The sequence below is a fragment of the Erythranthe guttata genome, chromosome 14 (assembly GCF_056151865.1).
Source record: "Erythranthe guttata isolate IM_541 chromosome 14, IM_541, whole genome shotgun sequence".
Classification (NCBI taxonomy): Eukaryota; Viridiplantae; Streptophyta; class Magnoliopsida; order Lamiales; family Phrymaceae; genus Erythranthe; species Erythranthe guttata.
In genome coordinates this window covers 24,802,345-24,825,349 of record NC_142546.1, presented here as the reverse complement: position 1 = coordinate 24,825,349, position 23,005 = coordinate 24,802,345, and the positions used below count along the sequence as shown (strand labels likewise).

Here is a 23,005-nt window from a genome sequence, read left to right as displayed (position 1 = left end):
ATCCAACCATCTTCTTCCTCACCCCACCCCACCCCCACCCACCCCCCACCCCCATAGGGGAGTTTCTTTATTACAACCTAGTATTTATTTACTTACATGCAAAGATGTATGCATCAATGGTGCATTAAATAAAGACAGCAAATAATAGGGGTCATTAGCAATACACCCCTCCTATTGATAAAAAATAGTGATATGTCCATACCATAATTCTTCCTTTGTGAAAACCCCCTAGAATATTTATTTCCAATTTTACCCTTATACAACCCATTTTTTTTAATAATTATCTAGTATTAACAAAATTCCTATTAATAATGCAACTAAAAATCCGCACGTTTTTTTTAATAAATATCTACTATTTATAAAATTCCTATTAATAAGGCAACTAAATCTACACTATTAACAAAATTCCTATTAATGAGGCACCTAAATTCCTCTAATTATGATTAATTAGTGTAATTTATCTCAATTATTCTTTTTTTTCTCTTTCCATAATAACAATTTAATTCCTAAAATCTACTTCCAAATTCCTAAAAAATTGCTACCAAATCAAAAAAAAAAAAATTAAAAAATCGGACTTTATTTTTTTATTTTATATTTTATATTATTTTCCCGAATATGACTATAGTTGAATATGACTATATGTGACTATATTAATTGTAGTCATATTCTTTCTTTATATTGTTGTTTTTTATACTTTGAACTTTAAAATTCCGATTATATGGCATAGTCATGTTTACCAAATCATATAAAACAACGAAGATTCCCACTAATCGAGTGAATCATCGATAGTCATATTCAAACCAGACTATAGTCACGTTAATGCTTATGCTCAAGATCTGGAGAAAAAAAAAATCGGAAATAACAAAAGAGAAGGAGGAACGACGGTGAATGAAAGAGAGAGTGGTAAACAAACAAGAAATTCATAAATCATTAATCGAGTGAATCAACAATAGTCATAATTATTAACAGAAGAGTGAGAATATGACTATTATGTGACTACTCTGTAAATCGAGATAAAATGAAATCAGATACAACTCGGACGACACAAATTCCATACATTTTGCTCTGAACAAAACAAACGCTCGTAAATTGCGAACCAAACATTATAATCCATAGACTAAATTAAGAAAAAAAAAAAAAAAAAAAACAATTCCGTACAATCTCTGATCTTTTCCACGTAACTTTTCTTCAACACCAACTATAGAGCGCTACAAAGACGATGACTAGACACCTGGATCTCGCCCAAAAATAAACGCGTATATATAGATCTGCCAAAAAAACGAAAAAAAGGAAAAAGAAAAGACGAAGAAGAAGAGAAGAGGAGATATGGAGAACGTGAGAGAGAAAAAGGGAGAGTGAAAGAGTAAATAAATTATATCACGTTAAAAACCTAATCATATAAGGGCACTTTAGTCTTATTATGTCTAGTTAGGGGGGTCTCACTAATTAAGAATGAAACTTGGGTGTAGGCAAAAGTCTTCAATAGTCAATTGGGTTTAGTTCAAAATATTTTCCATTTGAGGGGGTTATTGCATATTTCCCCCAAATAATAATAATACAGCTTCCAAATCTCTCTCTCATTAACCTAAAAAGGGCAATCTGATCTCCCCCTACCCACCATAATTGACATCTCCCCTTTCATTTTCAACCCAATTTATTTTCTCATAAAAAAAAAACCCTTCTGCAAAAGAATTAAAAGACTCCCAATTTTGTAGAAAAAAAAGTAATTATTGCAAAAATTATTTCGTTTATTTATTCCAAGATTGGATTTTTAAGAGGAAAGAAGAAATAAAAAAGGAGTCTTGATCAGAAGAAGAAGGGGAGGAAAAGTGTTGGGGGTGAATTGAAATGCAAAAGGGAACAACCAGTTGTAATTCTTTGTGCACAATTGAAAATCCTCAGCCTGCAGAACCTGCAACAGCTTTACACACACTATAGGTATATTTATGCATATATTTTTCAATCTTTGGCTATATTCTTATCTGGGCTGCTTTTTTATTTTTTATTTTTTTATATACATATATAATTGTGGGTAATTCAATTTTATTGTGCTGAATTTTGCATATTAAAATATTTGCAAAAAAATATTGGGGTCAAATGTTTGTTTGATGGGATTTTAACTGGTCAATCTTGGCATACATGGTTTCATATTATGTTTTAGTTTCTTTTATTATATATTTTTTTTTCGCTTTCTTTAGTTGAAATTGTTCATGATGGGAATTTTGATATCCAGAACAAAATTAAAAAAAGAAAAAGAAAAAAAAGAATCATTTTGATCTATGTTTGAAGTTCTTGATAATTGGAATTCTGAGAGCAAAAATTCTTGATTTCCCCCTAAAATCAAACTAGGGTTATGTTTTCTTTATTGCAATTTGAATCTAACAATTTCCCTTGTGTTTGTAATGGCAGTTGGATTTCTATGGACAATGGCATATGGTTTTAGCAATCAAGAGAGGCAGCATTTGTAGATATTTATCATAGCATTGTACTTGGTAAATTCTCGGCAATTTTCTTCTTATCACAACTTCTGTTCATCATTTGCTCGAAAAGATCGATTATGGATGCAAGAACATCCAAGAATCCGACAATCGTCCAAAGAAAGACGACGATCCTAGCCACCACTACGGAGAGAAGGAAATTGGAATATTCCCGTTCTTTCTCGAAAGGGCACGGAGGGAGAATATTCCGTTACTTCACAATGGAATCTTTGATTCTCCTCGTTTGCCTAACGGTGTCTTTGCTGATACTCCCCCTCGTGCTGCCCCCTTTGCCGCCCCCGCCTTTTCTGCTGCTTCTCCTTCCTATATGTATATTGGGCCTTCTTATGATCTTGGCTTTCATGCCTTCTAATGTACGGGACGCGACGTATGCGTACGTGTAAATGGCGTTTTTCTTTATTTTTGTTTCGACTATGATGTTCTGGAAGAGAGTATTGTAACACACTTGTTTTTGTTTCTTAATCAAAATTCACCTAACTTTGCATATGTTTATGTGTTTATAATTATTTGTATTAGTTTCACTTCAAGGCTGATTTTATCTTGCTTCACAATTTTGAGTAGTAAACTAAGACCTTGTTTGGTTGGTAATATTAGTCATGATTAATTAAATAATTGAACTTGATTAGTCGATAATAATTGAACTTGATTAGTCAAATAACTTTTCGTGATGACACGTAATCTTGGCTAATTAGGAGATTATTAATTAAACCTCCAGTGATGGAACAATACAATTGAGTTTTCATATCTTGATTAATCATATCTTGGGAACCAAACTGAGGCCTAAGATAATAATTAGAAGTTAGAACACAAGTAAATACACTACTATATAATTTTACTTACCTTTCTTTCTCATAACTTCATATACCAAACAAAGCTCAAAAATCAGTTGGAACAACAGATTTCCAAACCATTTCAGCACAGTTTCTTTTACAAACACACCCATAGGTATATTTTTTTGCATCATCATCAAAAGCAGCAGCAGAGGAGTACACAAGTACAACCTAAGACATACCCTAACATCTTTCACCATGTCTAAAAATATTTCATTATTTAGAAGAAAAAAAGAACATCCATCAATCATTTCGATTTTTCGTCGAGAAAAAATGGAGGCAGATTATGTTCCAAGACAGCCATCAACTCTCCCTTCTGTCCCGGCCCGTCCAAATCCCCACCCCCAAGCCTTCTAGAAGCTTCCAGAAGCTGCCCTCTATGCCTCTGAGACAATAACCGTCCCCCTGCCTTAACGCACTCTCTATACAAAGGCAAGTAAGCCACTGCCACCCTAAGCGGGCCCGGCAAATCCCCCAAACAAATCGGTGACTCACCCCATTTCATAATCTCCACAATGTTACGAAAATGCACTTCGCCTTCTCTCACCCCCTCCAAGAAAGCCTCCTCCGACCAATGCTCCCGGAGAAAAGCCCTGAGCTGGGGGGCAATCGCTTCGTCGTCTGACGTGGCGATGCTGTCAGCCACCGCGTAGGTGGCGGCGGGGTCCGCCAGAAAATCCGATCGGAGGAGAAATGACACCCCATCGAGGGAGCCACCGCTGCGTTCACCGGCGGCCTTGAGGATTTCAATGCTGAGGGCGGCGAGGACGTGGCGGGGTACGTGTGGGAGGAGGTAAGCTGCCGCCTCGACTTGGCTGCTGGATGTGGCGGCGGTTAGGGCGAGGCAGAGCTCCATGTCTCTGCAGCCTCGTTTGACGAACCACTGTACAACTGGCATGCACCCTCTCTCGGCGGCTCTCATTAAAGGGCCTAAGAAAGACAATGCATTGCCCTCCTCCACTAGGCACTCCATAGTGCCGATTTTGCAATAGTGTGAAGCGAAGCCTAGTGCCAAGTCAACATCCACATCCAAGCTATTCCTTTGAGCAATCTGACACCAAAGAGCCGGAAAACAGTTAGGACAATAAGGATTATTAATGTAAGCGGAGAGTAGAATATTACATGTCCAAATTGTAAATAAGCAGGTGGTTTAGATATGCGAGCAGATAGGACTCAAGAGATCTAGAACAACACAATGAAATATTTGGATTGCAAAAACTACCACATTTATATGATTATAGGAATGATAAAAAAGAGAAGAGTGGCACAAGGGTCAACTATTTAACGATTTTATGCGGATGAACAAATACAATACCAACCGTTCTTAGACAAAACTGGATAATCGAAATGAGGATGAAAACAAACTTCTGCGGTATATTTTAGTGAGGAATTAGTTCTCATCAAGCTAAGAAACACATTGTATAGGAAAACTGCAAACATTGACAAACTATTCATAACAATCACCAAAACATTGCTAATCAGTAGCACATTTAACGAGTTTTGTTACCTGCAACAAAATGCGAACAAGCTCGGTGCTACCAAACCGTGAAGCCTCCAGAAAACATTGGTTAACATTGTCTGCTCCACCCTCGACAAGCATTCCCAATAGTCCCTGGATTGCAGTAGCTGATATACCTGATGCCCAACCAGGGTCAAATGAACTAGAGAAGAGAGTTAGCGGAAAGCAAGCTGCATCAAATGCTTCGGTAAAATCCTTTCCGGTAAGATGGTTTCCTGCAAGATCTAGGAAGGTTTTGAAAGCAGATAACTGCAGTTGAATCTCAACAGGAGAGTTATGGCCCACTCTGTCCCTATTTCCATGGCAGCGAGAATGGAAACTTATGCATTTGAGAGCCCACTCGGTAAATTTCTGAACCTTGGCACCAGCTTCTGCCTTCAAGACTTCATCTCCGTTGCATTCTTGAAGCCTTTCGTGTAACCTGCTTGTATGGGAGGGTGAAAATCCTTAGAACGGATGCTCTAAATACTTTAAAATTCTATACCCTAGATGAAAATCAAGATATAGATATCGTTTATATTTGAAAGTAAATATAATAATTTCAAATAAGTTATAGTAAGTTATAAAACTTTGTCTACTGAGAGACAAGCATATAGTTTCAATTAACTACGGATTCTGGATCGTGTAGGCATAGTTGAAATATGACCATCATACTTTCTTTAACACAAGAAAAATAAATGTGCATGCATGTATGACGTTAGTGAAAAAAGGAAGTGTTATACCTTTGCGCCATCACGGTAACAGTGTCAGCAAGACTCATCGTTCGACTCTGACAAGCGGAAACACATGAAGCAAGAAACGAAGTCCTGAGAGCAGCTCGAGTGAAGTCGTACGCCCCATCAGAAATAATCTTCTTGATCAATCCAGTGATTCCATACAACTCTTGTTGTGTGCTCAAGAACCAAATCGAATCCAAAGAAATGCACAGTGCATCATTCAAAGTCTGAGGATCAGCCAACAAGATCAGACTCTCTGCAAGCTCCCAATCATGTGAACTCACAGCACCTTGAAACAACCGACCTAACTCGATTCGATCTTGTCGACTCAGCTTCCTCCCATTTTTTCCAGGCTCGGAATCAGAAGCGGCGGCCAATCTCGATTTAAGTTTTTCTGCACCACAGCTACAAGAACTCATGCTAGGATCTTCCTTTATAACGAGCGGAGCTTCTCTTGAGAAAACCACATTCCCATGGCTTCCTCCTCCATCACCCTTCTCCGAACTAAAATCTTCGATCTCAGTTTCGTGTTTATTCCCATATTCCACCATTGCTTTTCCAGTCTCGACAGCATCCGTTTCCATCGTTTCAATATCTGAACATTGAGGCTCTTCCATTTTAAGCTGTTCCATGGTATCTACGCCCTGGCTTTCGATTTTACTCGTCTCGCTTTCCCTTCCGAATCGAAGTACCTTTTCCGTTTCCATTCTTGGAGCAAATAAGAAGTTCGATAACTCAATTTCCCCAACTGTCACCCATTACTAAACTATCAGATAAAAGCTAATAATTCTGCCACAAAACGTTCCCGAATCGAAATTTCCTAATCTCCTTCAGTATATGCCCTTCAATCAAACTCCCAATTTCTCGGGTGCGAAGGGAAACAAACACAAGCAAACTGAATAAACAAAACATATTCAGAGACTAAACCCCTTCTCATCAACATATATATATATATATATATATATATAACCCTATTTTCTATAACAAAAAGCACGATGATGGAAAATTTTACAGAAGAGCAAAAATTAATCAGGAAATTACAATAATTCGTTAAAATATTACCTCCTTACACTCTCGAATCATGTGAAGAACTCCGCCATCTTCATAACCATCGGAAAACTCATAAACCCTCCACCTTCAAACCTCCATATTATTGCAGAAACAAGATCCACTAACGAATCCCTACCAAAAATCAAATATCCATCAATCAAACAGAAATAAAATTGCCTCAACCGTGGCAAAGGGAAAGCACGAAAAAAAACGATCAAAAAAGGAGAGAACAAAACAGCACCCGAAATATTATTGAACACAACTACCTCCCAACAATTAAATGGAGATGAATGGAGTTCGATCAAAAAAATTGCAGAAACATTTTCATTTGGGAAGAAAATTAGAAAGAAGATAAATTATAGAGAGAGAAAATATACCGAAATAATTATGAGTGGAGAGAGGTAGAGAGAGAGAGAGAACATGTTGGTGGTTGCCTCTGTCCTTCTGTGTATGGTCCTTTGCTCCTCAGCTCTTTTGTTTTTTTCTCCTTTTCTGCTTTTATTATATTATTATATATATTTTTTATTATTATTTAATATTTAATATATATTAAAATGTTGCATTGACGAAATAAAAAATTTGGGGTGGGTTTTATATTAGACATTAAACTTATAAAAAGTTTGAGATTGTAAGCAAACAACTTATAAAAAAATATATGTAGAATAAATAAAAATTATTATAGTGTATTTTTGATAAACCTATTATTTTATATAAATGAAGGAATATAATTTATTTATTTTTCATTTTTAGTAATTTATTTATCCTCTCTCATATTTTCCTTTTTCTTAGATGCTTTCTGTATAAAAGTAAACATATTAAAAAATAATGAAATATATTATATTCATCATCTACCACTAATCACTCGACAAGTCAAATCACTAAATTATTATTATTAACAAAAAAAAAAAAATAAGCATAAAAGAATTAGAACACAATAATTAAACCTTTGAATCATATGTCAATTAATCAAGGTTCGAAATTCTTTTTCTACAGTTGTTATGTCGAGTTTGTCACACACGCCTAATATTTAGGGATGGAAACTGGAACGAAATTTACTAATTCCGCCAATTCCGATCCGAAAATATTCGAATTTGTAACACTTTGTTTCATTCCGGTTTCCGATCCAATTTTATTCCGAAATATATACATATATATATATATATATATATATATATAGTATTTTTGAATTGTTTTTCTATTCATGTGTTGCAAGAATTGTGTTTACTTTTTCTTTTTTTGGAAATTAGCAACAAATATGTTTGCTTTGATAAACTGCTTATGTTGTTTGTACAAGTGTTTACATTTCATCTTGTTGACATTTGTTTTGGATTATTGCATTTGGCCGGAAAATTACGAAAATATTAGAAAAAATGCTAAAAATTACTACTATTTCCGATTTTGGAACAAAAAATTAAGAATTAATGTAATTTCCGAAAATTCCGAAATTCCGTCGATTCCGAGGTATTCTGAAATTGGAATGCATTTTTAAATTCCGATTTTTTTGGAACTGAAATTGGAACCTATTTTTAACTTCCGAAAAGAATTGGAAAATTTCCGAAAACGACATTTCCGATTCATTCCGTCCGATTTCCACCCCGACTAATATTGTTTACGTCTCTCGTATAATTTACAAAATTATACCGCAATGTAGGTATTAATTAATTATTAAATGATTACATGTTTTAAAGTTAGTCCACTTTTGATTATTTAGGCACCTTTTCCTCTCACACCAAGTCACACATAATTGATTGAGACGGGGCATCTTTCATTTTCTAATTTTGTTTTATTTAATTATTAATTTACAATAATGTTTTCCGTCGTTTTATTTTCTATTATGTCTAAATCAGCCTCTCATGATTGTTCTACAGCAACTAAAAACAGTAGCCGTATATGAGGGTATTGTGGTAAAATAACGTTTGGTGGACCCTTCTCTCAATTTGGGCTTGAATCTGTAATAAAGCCCGTCAAAAACTATTCCCAGGTCCAATTTGAATTATTTTAGATATTTTTTTGGGCCAACTTACATGTGGGCTTCCATAGATCTTACAGAATTATTATGTTCTTTTATTATTATTATTTAAAATATAACTACTTGATAATAATAATAATAAAAAAAAAATAAAGGGAAAATTGGGCTTCGCCCCCTAAAAAAAAAAAAAAAAAAAAAAAAAAACAATCCCTTTTTGCATTTTCACCCCCTCAAAATACAAGAACGAGAATGTCCCCTTTCAAGATATACAATTCGGTGCATTCTACCGGAAATGGGTACTTTCGATTTAATTCTTGTCGGATTTGACTAAATTGTAAGGGTAATGTCGTATTTTTAGGCTTTAAATGTCAATTAACATTTTTTCACCCCATCATACAATGATTATGAAGAACAAATAATATTTTTGTCGAATTTTGGAAGAGAATTTCGTCTAATTTGAAAACGAATTTCATAAAATTGAGAAGATAATTATGTTAATTTGGGAACCCTAAGTAACTCTGAAATGAGGATTTTCAAGCGAAAAAAGTAAAATGACATATGCACCTTTAATTCCACGAAACTTATACCGGAAATATACATTTGGGGCAAAATGCATCGAGTTGTATATTTTGAAGGGGACAATTCATTCTTGTATTTTAAGGGAGGAAAGTGCAAAAAAAGAATTTTTTTAAGGGGGCGAAGTGCAATTTGCCCTAAAAAAAAATTAATTGGGAAGTATTTATGGTCTTGGATTTCAAAAATATTTAAAAATTATAAGAAATACTTAGTAGACAATATACATTTATTTATCTATCATTAGCAATGTTTACTTGTGAACAAGGTATTCATTATTCTTTGCTCTCCCTGAACATATCAGATATTCCCTTTCTCCCATCTACTTTTATGATAATATGCATTTGACCCCTTCAAATAGTTCATTTTGACACTTTGCTTCTTAAAAATGTAAAAATAACACTGCGTACCCTACAAATAAGTCATTTTTGGCAATGTGCACACAAAAGAGTTTTAAGTCAAAAAATGAAAATAAAACTCACGAACACAGGCGACAACTTAGTACAATAATTATAGTGCAATGTGAATTAGCAATATTAAGACTAAAATGGTGAGCTTATAAGCTGTTAAAAAAAATTTATGAGATGCTTAAGAGTTTATAATATCTTTCAAAGTACTTGGTAAATTTTTTAGGAAAGATCTTAAAAAAAAAAATTAAGCCGTTGGAGAACTTTTAAAATCTTTAAAAAGAACATCTATACGACACATTTTTATTTAAGATCTTATAATGAGTAAAAACAACTTATAAGCTCATCATCCAAACACTTTAGAAATTAATCTAAAAATAAGACCTAACAACTTATCAACTCTTAAAACAGTTTATCAGACATAACATCTTATCAGATGTTTAAAATAAGTTAGCCAAACGAGCTCCAACAAGCATTCATTCCATTTTCGTTAACGTGTTGATTAAAGTGAATCTGCACAAATAAAAAAAAACCTTGTAAATAACATTCATTTTAATAGAAAAGCCAAAAATTATCTTTTACACATTAAAATAACCATTAAATGATCTGAAGTGAAGTCATACCAAATATGAGATATAAATTTGTTCTTAAAAATAAATTAAGGGAGTAGAATATATATAGAGAAAATAATAAAGAAAAATGTGAACGCAAATTTTTAAGCTAAATAAATTAGAGGGTGTGAAGTGATAATTATAAGTTCCAAGGGTGTGATATGAGATTGAGGGTATTAATGAGGGTGGAGAATGCAAAACTATGCACCTATTTGAATGTACTGTAGTAAAAGTGTAAAATAAATCATTTCCTATTTTGACTATTGTTTTTTCTATACAAAAAAGTGAAAAACACACAGCGATCTACATATATATAATTTATTTAGGTATTTATGATTTATGAGTAAATGTATTGAGACAGATAGATACATATATACATACAAAGAGCATCTCATCCCCCTCTGACCATCAAGGAGAGAAGAAGAACCCTAGTCATTTCTCGCGAACTGATTGATCTGCGTGGGTAAATCAATCTATCAATTACTTCCGTTGTCGATTCAGACAGTTTGAAGTTTCAGCGAAGATGGATGAAGAGTACGATGTGATTGTGCTGGGTACGGGTCTGAAGGAATGCATCCTCAGCGGTCTTCTATCAGTCGACGGCCTTAAGGTTGTTCCCCCCTTTTCCATTTTTCTGGTTTCAATTCTTATTTTCTGTATTGAGATTGAAATTTCCGGTGATCGGATTTTTGTTTAGTTTATCCTTTTTTTTTTTTATTGAGTTCGCGGTGACATAGGTTTTAATTTATCCGATTCATCTGAGTTTTGGTTACCTGTAATGGATGATTTGGTTCAACACTTCGTTTGTTTATGTGATCTGTTTCTTATGTTATTTTTTGGTTTTGAATGGAACCGGATTATCGATTATCGTATTCAATCAGTTCAATTATATTTGGAAACGATCTAGTGATTCTGCTGAAAATTTTGCTGTCGTGAAGTCAGCTCTGCTTCACCTGAAGTTAGATCGTGTCGTTTATTTGGTAGGTCATGTGTGATGTTAATTGAGTTTCGATATCGATATTCCAACGCAGTGTACTCTGCTCGTTTTCTGTGAAACGCCTGGTAAATTGATGTTTATCCCTTGAGCATGTGCGGAACATTTTCACATAGACGACGAGTTGTTATCTGGAAAAATTAGTTATGTGTAGTATTTTCTTTGTAAATTTTGTTTTGATCCTAAAGTTTGATTCCTGGAACCTTCTATTGTATATGGAAATAGGTTCTGCATATGGATCGCAATGACTACTATGGTGGGGAGTCAACTTCACTCAATCTTATTCAGGTATTACCTCAATTCAATTCGAAAGAGGTCTATTTCTACTTGAATGTATCAGGATATACATTACAGTTAAGATAGATTCAATCGATTTGTCTTATGTCTTATGTTTTGATTGGACATTTTTTAATCACGCAGCTGTGGAAGAGGTTTAGAGGAAGTGATAAGCCTCCTCCTCAATTGGGTTCAAGCAGAGATTATAACGTCGACATGATTCCTAAGGTGTTTTATTATTTGTATTTTATTGCTTATACTCTATATGTTTCCTTTGCTGCTGCATGTTTATTGATATGCTACTTGATTCATTTCAGTATATTATGGCCAATGGTGCTCTTGTGCGGGTCCTTATTCATACTGATGTCACTAAATATTTGTATTTCAAAGCTGTTGACGGCAGCTTTGTGTACAACAAAGGAAAGGTATCGTATTGTTTTTATTATATTTTTTTGCGTCGTTCCTAGGAGGCCTTCGGGTTCTTTGTCTAATTTCGCAAAATAATTTGGTTTACTGAATTTTTTGTGGTAAATTTTATACAATAGATTCACAAGGTGCCTGCAACTGACATGGAGGCCCTCAAATCTCCTCTCATGGGTATCTTTGAAAAACGACGTGCGCGGAAATTCTTCATCTACGTCCAAGATTACAATGAAAGCGATCCTAAAACACATGAGGGAATGAATTTGACAACAGTTACAACTAGACAACTCATAGCGTATGCTCTCTAATATTAAAAAATAAAATCATCGTTACGTCTTGCTTTCTTTTTGTCAACGAGTTTATTGATTGTGATCTATTATAAGCATGCTTATCTGTATGAGGGGAGCTTCTGAAAGTGTGCAAATCATGCTTGGTTTATCTAGGGCAATTATCAAAAAATAGTTGCAGTATCCGCATGAATAATTTCTGGAAATAGAGGTCTAACGTGAAGATGGATTGACGCTGTACTTTACAGCTCTCGATTGTTAGGGAGTTATCTTAGCCTATCGAAACATGGATGAAATATTTTATATTGTGATATTGGTCAATAAGAGTTGGGAACGCATGTTTAAGATTTTAGCTAGGTTATGTCAAATCCATTTTCATCACAATAATTATAACTGTGTATTTTAGTATGATGTTTTCTTGGGTTTTGTAGTTCTTAGGAGAGCATGACATCTTTCTAGAAATGTGCAGAATCAGCCCCCGTATTAAGTTTGATTTCCTAGTTAGGATAAATCAGAATGATAATATAACATGCTATAAAGCCGAGCCATATTTTATAAAGGGCATATTAAATTTGGCATTGTTTTGATGCGGCTATTGTTTAGTTATATATTTGATGCATCAATTTGTTATTTTTGACTTTTTGAAAATCTAAAGTTGTCAAATCCCTACAGGAAGTATGGTCTTGATGATAATACTGTTGACTTTATCGGTCATGCATTGGCTCTCCAGCGAGATGATCGTTACTTGGATGAACCAGCAATAGACACTGTGAAAAGGATGAAAGTAATTCTTTTGACTTCATTTTACCTTCTTTCTTTTCTTGCAAAAACATGCCGTTACTAATTTTCTTTTTTCTTCTTGATTGTAGCTTTATGCAGAGTCTCTAGCACGTTTTGCTGGAGGATCACCATACATCTACCCTTTGTATGGCCTTGGGGAGCTTCCTCAGGTCTGTGTTTCTTTCCTATCCGTGCACCTGCTTTTCTATTATTTTTTATGTTCAATGTTCACAAACTGATTTACTCCATACTTCTTCTATTCCATCACCCATCTCAAAATTCATAACTGATTGAATTTTCATTTCTATAAATTTCACCAGGCATTTGCTCGTCTTAGTGCCGTGTATGGTGGGACTTACATGCTGAATAAACCTGAATGCAAGGTATGAATCCCGTGCTTTTCTTCTTACCCTATTTTCTCCTTTGTCGGTCATTCATTTTTTTTTTCCGTTTATATGTTGCTGTTACTTTAGTTGCAATTGTTGGTCGAGTGTTTTTCTTGCTTTTGTGTTTTTGGTTGTTGTAAGTAATTCCCTGACATGAAGTGGTCAAATGCCAGGTAGAGTTCGACGAGGAAGGCAAGGTATGTGGTGTTACATCAGAAGGAGAAACAGCCAAGTGCAAAAAAGTTGTATGCGATCCTTCCTACCTTTCCAACAAGGTAATTTCTTATCTTGTTTTGGAATTGGATTCTACTCCAAAATTCTATCAATAACATTATATTAATTACGAAAGTCAAGTTCTCTGCTTCGAATATCTATCTCAATTGTTTTCAAATTTCTATTGTTACATGCTACAGGTTAGAAAGGTCGGCAAAGTCGCCAGAGCCATTGTTATCATGAGCCACCCAATTCCGAATACCAATGATTGTCACTCAGCACAAGTTATCCTACCTCAGAAGCAGTTGGGTCGCAAATCAGACATGTAAATTACTATCCCGACCTTTCAAAAGTATATATATTGTTTTCATTGTCTTGGTTGATGGTACAGAAGACATAAGTTTAATAGTGTGGTTCTATTAATCGATTATTGTTAATTTAGTCACTCTTAAGATCGATTCTGGAAACTTCTGTACCATCTTATGTGATTTGTTGCTTCACAGGTATTTGTTTTGTTGCTCTTATTCCCACAATGTTGCTCCCAAAGGGAAATTTATTGCGTTTGTCTCGACTGAAGCGGAAACTGATGACCCGGAGAGTGAACTAAAGCCCGGTATTGATCTTCTTGGGCCCGTGGACGAGATATTCTTCGAGACCTATGACCGATTCGAACCAGTCAACGAGCCTTCTCTGGACAATTGCTTTATATCAGCAGTAAGTTTCTAGAGAAATGTTATTTGGATTTAATTACAAGTGCTTGATCGTTTTAAGGTTTCCAGTTTATGTACTTACATAACTCTTATGTGACAGAGTTATGATGCCACCACTCACTTTGAGTCGACTGTCGTGGATGTGCTGAATATGTATACCTTGATCACTGGAAAGGTAAGAATTTGAAATTCATTTCAGGATGTATTTTGTCTCTTTAAGCCTTGTTTGGTTCCCAAGATAAGATTATGCAATCTTGTGAAAACCCAATTGTATAATTAGATTAGAGGAGGTCCACAATCCCCCTAAAAAAGGTTACTGCACTAACCAAATATCAAATAAGACCTAATTATTTAATTAACTGTGGCTAATCTTACCGGCCAAACAAGGGCTTATTCTGCAACATCGTTTAAATGGCAGAAACAATTATATGGACCATGTAGAACTAAAAATCTCCTCAAGTGCTTAATTGAAATTTAAACATCTTAAGTGCAATTTGTTGAATTAAACGTCGATCAAATGGAGCCTTTTGAGTTAATAGTTTAGGCATTTTACTTTCGTAATGATCTGATAAGCTTTTGCTCGATTTCAGGTTCTTGATCTTAATGTGGATCTAAGTGCTGCGAGTGCTGCTGAAGAATGAGGAGGACTTTGTCGATTGTTCTTGCACTTGCTTGTGTTTCGTCCTGCTAAATGTTGTTTTAAGTATAAACCACTGATATAACTTGCCTTTGTAAAATCGGAGATTTGAACAATTATTACCCGTTTGTTTATGCTGGAGCTGCTTGACATTTGTTTAGATTGTCTTCTGTTGTTCGTTCGAATTATTCCCTTGTGTTTTTTTTTTATCTGTTCTGTTATAAGTACTGTTGGTTTAGTGTGTATTATGAAAAATTGTAAGATGAGTGGCATTGAGTTTTTTTGGGTTGGGTATTAGATATATCACGTGGATTATTATTTGATATTCTTTTCTTTTCAAATGGGGTAAATTGGAGCCACCCGGTAAAATTAAATTATGAAAAGCGTCCTCGCATTTATTACAATCACTTCTCAGTTATGAATCTTCTTACACGTCTACTGTCGTCGTGTCAAATTTAGTAAAATCTTCTTGATTATGTGGAATATTCTCCAGCTTGTACTCGTTTTACTCCAGTCGAGCTCCATAATTTGGAACAAGATGATCATAAGACTGTATTTTGGTATCTTGGCTTGTAAATATCAGATTATGGTGAGAACAGATTATGGTGAGAACTGAGAAGAGTCATTGTGGATGAGTGGTTGTAATTACATAAACGATATGTTTTTTTTTTTCCTTGGTAATTTGAGCTTACTTGGGTGACCCTAATTTATTCTTCCAATTAAGACAACCCATTCAAAAAATTTAATGATGAAAATTTAAATAAAAAACTTACAGTAAATATTATTCGAATTTTCTGTTCCTTGAAAAAGAAGAGGCCAATTTGGAAAGTTCAAACCCAAAATTAATGAATTTGATTATCGGAATTACAGTGGCACTAATTTGTAATTATAGAAACCGTACATCAGCAACCTTTAAAACCCGGCCCGCCTCTCCGGCGTGTTCACCGCCGTGTGCCACCAGTTAGTTTCTCGACGCTCTGTGCTTACACCGACTGGAATATCAAACCTAATGTATTCCGCTGTATATAATTCCTGATCACAGAAACCTTGGATCTTACTTATTTCCTTAAATTTATGCGCTAAGCCCTAGCACTATTTTGATAAATTTCCTCAAATTCCGTTTCCACTTAGCATTCAAATATATCGGAATAGGTGGTACTGTGAATCGCGTGCATCGTCGGAAAAAATGGCAGTGGCTGCAAAATGGGCGTTCTGTGCATTCCTGGGAATAATGCTGCTTCACATTTTGGCCATTTTATTATTCACGAGGGGTTTCCTTCTCACTCGGTCCGAGCTCTCCCAGTATAGCCAATGCAGTGACGTCGACGAGTCTCCCTGCTTTTCTCCTCCTCGTGATCAAACTTCCAACGGGAGTTGTTGGAATAAACCCGTTGTCGATCGTCTTGTTATCATTGTTCTTGATGCTATTAGGTTGTCAATTTTTGCAGTTTTTACCCGCTGGAATTATTTTTATTTCTGTTAATTCGAACCGTATTGAGTGTTTATGATGAATTGCAGGTTCGATTTTGTTGCTCCGAGCACATTTTTTGCGGGTAAGTACTCTACGTTTGCAAATAGTACTTGCAACTATATTGCCTTTTAATATTATTTTTAACGTATATTTGTTTGATTCTTCTAGAGAAGAAACCGTGGATGGATAAGTTACAAGTGCTTCACGAATTTGCCAGTCAGAACCGATCATCTAGAATTTTCAAAGCTATAGCGGATCCCCCTACCACGAGTTTGCAGCGTCTAAAGGTGAATAATGTCATTACTTTTTCCTAGTTGCAACGAGTGATATGCATATTTTTTCTCGACTTGTTTCCAAGGCCGACTTATACAACTGCTTCAGTACATGAGAATCTGATTTGAGGCACTCACGTGCAAAATTATTAGTATGCAGTGCGCCTCATTATTAACTTAGGACATAGCTTATGCGACTAATCTTACTCTTATCTCTTTCAGGGTTTGACTACCGGTGGACTTCCCACGTTTATTGATGTTGGAAACAGTTTCGGCGCTCCAGCAATTGTTGAAGATAACTTGATACATCAGGTATGACTTGATAATTACTTCACGATTAACGTGTTTAACACATATCCCGTGTTTATTTGTTATGGTTGTCTAACTCATAATCTTGCTTACAGTTGGTTCAGAATGGGAAGAGAGTGGTGATGATGGGGGACGATACATGGATTCAATTATTTCCACATCATTTCGTCAAATCTTATCCATTCCCGTCTTTTAATGTTAAAGACCTTGATACGGTAGGCTTCCTTTCCTTCAACTATGTTCGTACTTGTAATGAGCATTTGTTATGGTCTGAGATATACCCATGTCTGTAGAGTTAGTATTTTATTTGAAAATTCCTGATTGAAGAATATCCGTTACCTTTGTTTTATGTCCGTAGATTTTCTCCATGACATTTTCTTGGCCAGGTAGACAACGGGTGCATCACAAACTTATTCCCCGCCTTGTATGAAGACGATTGGGATGTGCTTGTAGCACATTTTCTCGGTGTGGTAAACCTTCTCTTCTTATCATTTCATCACAATCATCATTATTATTTGAACTTTTTTCTATTTAATTTTTTTGTTATCCGAGTTGAGATGAATTAAGATTACCTTTTGTCAGTTAAGACAATGCAATTTTATTCCTAACCACATTTTTGGATGATCAATATGAAAATCCAACTCCAAGAGTTGATAGTATTCTAACCACATTTTTGGTATGCTAACATCATTAATATGTTCGTTGTTATAATCTCACCATTTGATTGCCACATATTGTAACATGAAATATTTGAGTTGCTCATTTGGATATTTGATGGATGCAGGATCATGCTGGACATATATTTGGTGTTGACTCTACCCCCATGATAGAGAAATTAGAGCAATACAATGAAATTATAAGGGTACTTAATCTTATGCTAATATAGAAGAGCAGCTAAATCCCTGCGTTGTGTGTGTGTGTGTGTGTGTGTGTCTACCTCTCCTTTTATTTTTTGATCTCATTCTCTCGTTTTAGTACGGTATTTTTATGTTCTTCAGAAAATTGTTGGAGTGCTTGATAGCCAAAGTGGACCTGGTGGTTTACATGAAAATACAATGCTTATTGTTATGGGAGATCATGGACAAACCCTAAATGGTGATCATGGTGGAGGCACTGCCGAGGAGGTACAGTGTCTCTTTAGTTCTTTTAAGGATATTTATTGCTCATAAAAAGTTTTGCCGACTAGACTGTTTTGTAGGTGGAAACAGCAATTTTTGCTTTGAGTTCAAAGAAGCCTTCTACTCCGCTACTTGCTACACCTGATGGTTCGTCTTGCCGATTGGATATGGTATGCCTACTCTTCGCAACACAACTTTCTAGAGTACACATAATGGGCGTGTGAAGAAAATTGAGTGGTCACAAAATAGTTGGAAGTACCAAAAAACAACAGAGGATCTAAAGAACTTTCATAAGAACAAGCTGGCAAGACGTTTCGTCGATCTGATAGTTCTCCTATTGATCTTCTTTCTACACTAGTCAGTGATTCTGATTAAGGCATTGCTTGCTGTTGAATCCTTCACTCAACTCAATGGATACCTGTGCCTTTTTCTTTGATTGGATAAAAAAGATAGCCTTTTAATTTTTTATTTCTTTTTAAAAGGAATAAACCTTCTTTCCAGAGTTAGAAACCATCATTTCAAGTTTCAATGTGAAAAGAAAAGAAACCTTGTATCCGGTATTCTATTATTCTCTATCAACCAACAAAGGAAGGGGATGCATGGCTCGTTATCACTCTTCTTTCCGATATTTTAATAACTTCCAACGCGGAATCAGTTTGATCCACACGCTTTTCTTTAGTCAATGAGTTTTTATAGATGCTGCATATTCTCTTAATTGAAGTTTTGGAATAAGAACTTTTGGTTGCATATCAAGTTTTTACCTCTGTCCAATATCGATTATCAATAACAATGAACATCTTATGAATAAGAAACTGTAGCTGTTCTTACTTTTATGGTCTGTTGTTATTTACAGCATGGAAGGAGGATTTGCGTTAACTCTATTCAACAGGTCTGTCAATTTGATTCACCGCTCCATGCTCTAGATTTCTAAACATATGTTTGTCCAACAAATTTCACTCGATCTAGCTTATATTTGCAGCTTGATTTTGCTGCCACTGTATCTGCCCTGCTTGGTGTTCCGTTTCCCTTCGGAAGGTAGATGCTACAAGAATCCTTTAAAGTCCTCTTCTTTATCTGCTTCTTACCTTTTGTGGTTTCCTCTTATGCTTCTTTCTGCATACATTGGAAACAAAAGTAGGAAATATCTTTTCAAGATTGGAGTAAATGACACCATTTTTATTGTGCGATTCTTCCTTCCGCATCTCCTATCCTTACAAATGTTGCTGATATTTATCTGTGGCATCTTGCGTTTTCTTGTCAGCTCTTTCTAATATAACATAATTCCCTTATGCCTGAGTCTTGAGAGTATATTCATGATCATAACTTAGAGTGGCCTATGAACTATGATTGGTGCCAGTAAAGCAACAAGGATTAGTCTGTAATGAAGTGATCATATCTTACAAATAACACCTTGATCTACTTAGAACAAAATGGTTTTAGGGTGCCATACAAATTGTTTGCTCCAGTTTTTTTAGAAATATGGATCACTTTATATTTTCAGTGTTTGCTGCTTTCATGCGATCCTGATATTATAAAAGCCCTTTGCTTGCCATTCTGTGTTGGATTCAGTGTTTATTGCATATTGATACTGATGTGTTTTACACTTGCACTCTCTACGCTACGTTTCTTTATGAAAAAGAAGTCCATGGAATGACTGCAGGCAATTGCGATCTTTTTTTTTTCTTTTTTTTTTTCTCTTCTTTTTAGTGGGTTAAGATAATTTCATTTTTGACGAAACTCTAATAAGTTAACCTATTTTCAGTATTGGGCGTGTTAATTCTGAGCTCTTCTCCTTAGCTGGTGGTACATGGAATCAGGAAAGTTCACCCACCAGTAATGATCAAAGTCTATCTGAAATTGACAATTCAATGCAGAATTATGTTAATCTACTCTGTATTAATTCTTGGCAGGTATATATATGTTCCATACTGTTCTAATGTGATCGATACTAGTTCTTAACACACCATACTTCTCTACACATATTCTATGACTGAGGATGTACTTGTGCAGGTAAAGAAATACATTGATGTTTATTCATCTTTGTCATTAATTGGATTTTCGGAACAAGACTTGCTGCATGTATCAAAGCTGTATTCTGAGGCACAGGAGCTTTGGTCAAACACTTCGAAGAATTTTTCACTTGACAAAACTCAGAGGCTTTTTGCTTCACTACCTTTAATCAAACGACAACTTGATGCATATTCTGTATTTTTGGAAAGTGTTGCTGACCTAGCACGATCAAACTGGACTGAGTTTAATTTGAAGATGATGTGCGTAGGCTTCTGCATCATGTTAAGTTCACTTTTTTTGCATGTATATCTTATCAGGACGCTGAACAAGCTATCTGAACTTCATTCTTGTTCGTCTGGCTATTCCATGGGACTTTTTGGGGTCACTTTTGCTTGTGTTATAGTGCTGATACGTGCATCGAGTTTCCTTTCCAACAGTTTTATTCGTAAGCACCATATATGATTTTTTTTATTATCTTTCATGGATTAATGAACACATATTTCTTTAAATCTTGTTTTGTCCTTTGTTTGACTCTTGTCACCATTGCTTATAACTTTTGAGATGCAGTGGAAGAAGGACGAGTGGCTACCTTTCTTTTGGCAACAACTGTAATATTTCAATTACGTTGTGCACTTATGAAGAAGATGATGTTTCTTGAAGTAGGTTTCTGTCATCATTCTTCTTTTGTGATCTTCACGTCTTATGCATCGATTGAATATCTAATGTGTTTGTTCATATGATCTATGGAACTTGCAGGCGCTTGTGCTTTGTCTTTTGGTTCCTTTACTCAGAATTAGTATTGAACTTGGGCAATTGAAGCAGGCTGTGAATTCGTTATTCCTAAAGGTTGATCCTTCACAATCTCTGGGAATCGACAATGACTCTCAATTCTGGATGTATGTTGCTGAAGTCCTGCCAACATTAGCTCTTATCCTCGTTGCGTATCTGCTGTACAAGAATATTGCTGTTTGTCCCTCTCAGGGCATTTGGAAGTATGTCGTTGCAGGAACTTTATTTAATTATATGCTCATACCATTTCATTGGGCCTCAGATAGTAGCCTATTGATTCTGCAAATGTTGCCTGATGGTGTAAAGGGAAACATAATTCCTCGAGTGACCTATGCTGCTGGACTTCTACAGCTTTCACTATTGACCATAGGTCAACTAACTTCTAGGAAGAGGGCTTCGAATTCAGAAGAAACTACATTTGTTAAATTGTTGGCCTTATTATCCGCATGGAGTTCGACGATCATTATTCTTTCAGGAAAGCAAGGCCCCTTGGTTGTCTTAGCATTGTTGATTGGAGGTGCTTTCTCCACCTCGATAGAGTTTTTCCTTGTTGGTGCTAATAATGATACGCAAATTTTGATTCTCTAAGTTCTGTTAACATTTTGTGCATCATTTTTCTCGTGTATTTTATATTTTGTTGGGGTTATCTTTCCTGAAAAATGAATTGTTGTGCATTATAAGTTCGTTCAGTGTTGTTTTAAATTACTAAAACGTTTGTTTTTGTGTTAATTCTCTGTAGGTTGGTGCATAATGAGGTTATTGACATTGGAACAGGACGCCAAGAATGATTGTTCACTCTCTTATGCATTAGCTGTAACCCAATGGAGTCTTCTTGCTGTGTGCATGTTTTTCAGTACAGGTCATTGGTAAGCTGCCTTTTCACTGTTTTCAAGGTTTGCTCACATTAAGGCTTCTTGGGCCTCGTTTGGTTCCCAATATAAGATTAGTTAAGATAAGATTAAATAATCTAATGAAAAAACATATATATTATTGCACCATGGGAGGTCCAATAAATAATCTCCGTAAAAGGTATGCCGTGATAAAATAATATTTTCAGTCGACCCGGAAAATTATTGGGTTTAGTTAACCGTGACTAATCTTCCCAACCAAACGAGACCTTGGTTGATTTGATCCTGTGGCATTATGCGGGATCATCTGATACAATTTCCAAAATAAGATTTGGCTAGTACTGTAACTTTTTTTCCCCCTCTTCTTAGATCATGAACTTTTGACATACGAAAACATACTGCAGGTGTGCTTTCGATGGTCTCAGATACGCAGCTGCATTTATTGGGTGAGAGCACATACTCTCTCTCTCTCTCTCTCTCTCTCTCTCTCTCTCTCTCTCTCACACACACACACACACACACACACACGCACACACACACACAAGGCCAATGACATGATAACTCGACATGAACTAACTACTTTTATCCATCTCAGGTTCGATGAATTCAATCTTACTCGTCAAGCAATCCTTCTAACCATCGACACATTTGGTTTCTCTCACATTCTCCCTATATTCGGACTTCCATTCCTCGTAACATGTTATTATTCGCTAAGGCAGAACAAACAAGTATTTACTTTGAGATTATGTCAAGTAAGTATCAACCTAGAACACTCGTATTTTTAACTGCTCCACTTGCTCCTGAGCAATTAGTTACACAGACCTTCTTCTATTGTCACTTCAGGTATATCTCATGTACGGATTCATCACTGCCCTAACAGCCACATTCACAATGCTATGTGTCGCAATACAAAGACGGCACTTGATGGTACCCTCCTCCTACTTTACGTTTTTTATTGCATTTTCATCGACGTGTTAGTACTTCTTGGGGCTACACTATAATATTATTCGGTAATCATTTTTCGGTGCAGGTCTGGGGATTATTTGCTCCGAAATTTGTTTTCGATGTGGTGGGCCTTCTTCTATGCGACTTGTTAATATTTTTGTCAGCACTGTATTATATTGCATGAATACATTGTTTCTATTATTTTAGCACAAGGTGGCTGCATTCTTTAACAATGTATTATTTTCTTGACGAATGACCAATTTTGACGTTTACTGATAACTTAAGGATGCAAAATGCAATTTAGCAAAATACATGGACTTACATTACAAACTTGCAATTTACCTTGGGAACCAATTACACAAAT

The 23,005-nt window shown here is 35.5% G+C and overlaps 3 protein-coding genes and 1 long non-coding RNA gene across 11 annotated transcripts; 3 read left to right on the top strand and 1 right to left on the bottom strand.

Annotated features, from left to right (window-relative positions):
- The first annotated feature begins 1,543 nt into the window (after positions 1-1,543).
- Positions 1,544-2,984, top strand: LOC105959466 (uncharacterized). Its single transcript, XR_001172948.2, has 2 exons — positions 1,544-1,938; positions 2,410-2,984. It is a non-coding gene; the product is annotated as an uncharacterized LOC105959466 (long non-coding RNA).
- Positions 2,985-3,325: 341 nt separating this feature from the next.
- Positions 3,326-7,116, bottom strand: LOC105959461 (ankyrin repeat protein SKIP35). Of its 6 annotated transcripts, none has more exons than XM_012983569.2 (5): positions 6,991-7,116; positions 6,626-6,745; positions 5,570-6,458; positions 4,836-5,268; positions 3,326-4,379 (listed from the first exon to the last, which is right to left on the bottom strand). In XM_012983569.2, the coding sequence occupies exons 3-5, from the start codon at positions 6,268-6,270 to the stop codon at positions 3,576-3,578; spliced, it is 1,938 nt and encodes a 645-aa protein (XP_012839023.2). In that variant the 5' UTR covers positions 6,271-6,458; positions 6,626-6,745; positions 6,991-7,116; the 3' UTR covers positions 3,326-3,575. The 6 variants fall into 6 exon arrangements, with proteins under 6 accessions (XP_012839023.2, XP_088670259.1, XP_012839022.2 ...); XM_088814133.1 differs by having other exon boundaries at positions 6,634-6,745; positions 6,991-7,101; XM_012983568.2 differs by having other exon boundaries at positions 6,855-7,065.
- Positions 7,117-10,384: 3,268 nt separating this feature from the next.
- Positions 10,385-15,202, top strand: LOC105974852 (guanosine nucleotide diphosphate dissociation inhibitor 2). 2 transcript variants are annotated; one of them, XM_013000012.2, is made up of 13 exons: positions 10,385-10,783; positions 11,393-11,455; positions 11,588-11,671; positions 11,761-11,868; positions 11,989-12,161; positions 12,826-12,937; positions 13,023-13,103; positions 13,254-13,316; positions 13,493-13,594; positions 13,733-13,857; positions 14,036-14,246; positions 14,343-14,417; positions 14,833-15,202. In XM_013000012.2, exons 1-13 carry the CDS (start codon positions 10,697-10,699, stop codon positions 14,881-14,883), a joined length of 1,335 nt encoding a protein of 444 aa, XP_012855466.1. In that variant the 5' UTR covers positions 10,385-10,696; the 3' UTR covers positions 14,884-15,202. The 2 variants fall into 2 exon arrangements, with proteins under 2 accessions (XP_012855466.1, XP_088669791.1); XM_088813665.1 differs by having other exon boundaries at positions 10,513-11,223; positions 11,284-11,455.
- A 509-nt stretch (positions 15,203-15,711) lies between these two features.
- LOC105959455 (Alkaline-phosphatase-like family protein) lies at positions 15,712-22,950 on the top strand. Of its 2 annotated transcripts, XM_088812885.1 has the most exons (21): positions 15,712-15,890; positions 16,011-16,310; positions 16,398-16,432; positions 16,519-16,637; positions 16,845-16,934; positions 17,027-17,146; positions 17,318-17,401; positions 17,716-17,793; positions 17,930-18,055; positions 18,130-18,219; positions 18,903-18,938; positions 19,029-19,084; positions 19,812-19,959; positions 20,060-20,504; positions 20,627-20,718; positions 20,816-21,365; positions 21,588-21,714; positions 22,101-22,142; positions 22,292-22,448; positions 22,540-22,623; positions 22,727-22,950. In XM_088812885.1, the coding sequence occupies exons 2-21, from the start codon at positions 16,066-16,068 to the stop codon at positions 22,823-22,825; spliced, it is 2,823 nt and encodes a 940-aa protein (XP_088669011.1). In that variant the 5' UTR covers positions 15,712-15,890; positions 16,011-16,065; the 3' UTR covers positions 22,826-22,950. The 2 variants fall into 2 exon arrangements, with proteins under 2 accessions (XP_088669011.1, XP_012839014.2); XM_012983560.2 differs by lacking the exon at positions 15,712-15,890 and having other exon boundaries at positions 15,923-16,310.
- The last annotated feature ends 55 nt before the right edge of the window (positions 22,951-23,005 follow it).

Excerpts from the sequence above, each read along its gene's own strand:
- LOC105974852 (XM_013000012.2), top strand. The coding sequence starts at position 10,697 with ATGGATGAAGAGTACGATGTGATTGTGCTGGGTACGGGTCTGAAGGAA. Across the intron at positions 10,784-11,392 it reads TATCAGTCGACGGCCTTAAG|GTTCTGCATATGGATCGCAA; the intron begins GTTGTTCCCCCC and ends ATATGGAAATAG. Across the intron at positions 13,858-14,035 it reads TTGGGTCGCAAATCAGACAT|GTATTTGTTTTGTTGCTCTT; the intron begins GTAAATTACTAT and ends GTTGCTTCACAG.
- LOC105959455 (XM_088812885.1), top strand. The coding sequence starts at position 16,066 with ATGGCAGTGGCTGCAAAATGGGCGTTCTGTGCATTCCTGGGAATAATG. Across the intron at positions 17,794-17,929 it reads AATACAATGAAATTATAAGG|AAAATTGTTGGAGTGCTTGA; the intron begins GTACTTAATCTT and ends TATGTTCTTCAG. Across the intron at positions 21,715-22,100 it reads TTTTTCAGTACAGGTCATTG|GTGTGCTTTCGATGGTCTCA; the intron begins GTAAGCTGCCTT and ends AACATACTGCAG.
- LOC105959461 (XM_012983569.2), bottom strand. The coding sequence starts at position 6,270 with ATGGAAACGGAAAAGGTACTTCGATTCGGAAGGGAAAGCGAGACGAGT. Across the intron at positions 5,269-5,569 it reads GTTACCGTGATGGCGCAAAG|GTTACACGAAAGGCTTCAAG; the intron begins GTATAACACTTC and ends CCATACAAGCAG. Across the intron at positions 4,380-4,835 it reads TTGTTCGCATTTTGTTGCAG|ATTGCTCAAAGGAATAGCTT; the intron begins GTAACAAAACTC and ends CTTTGGTGTCAG.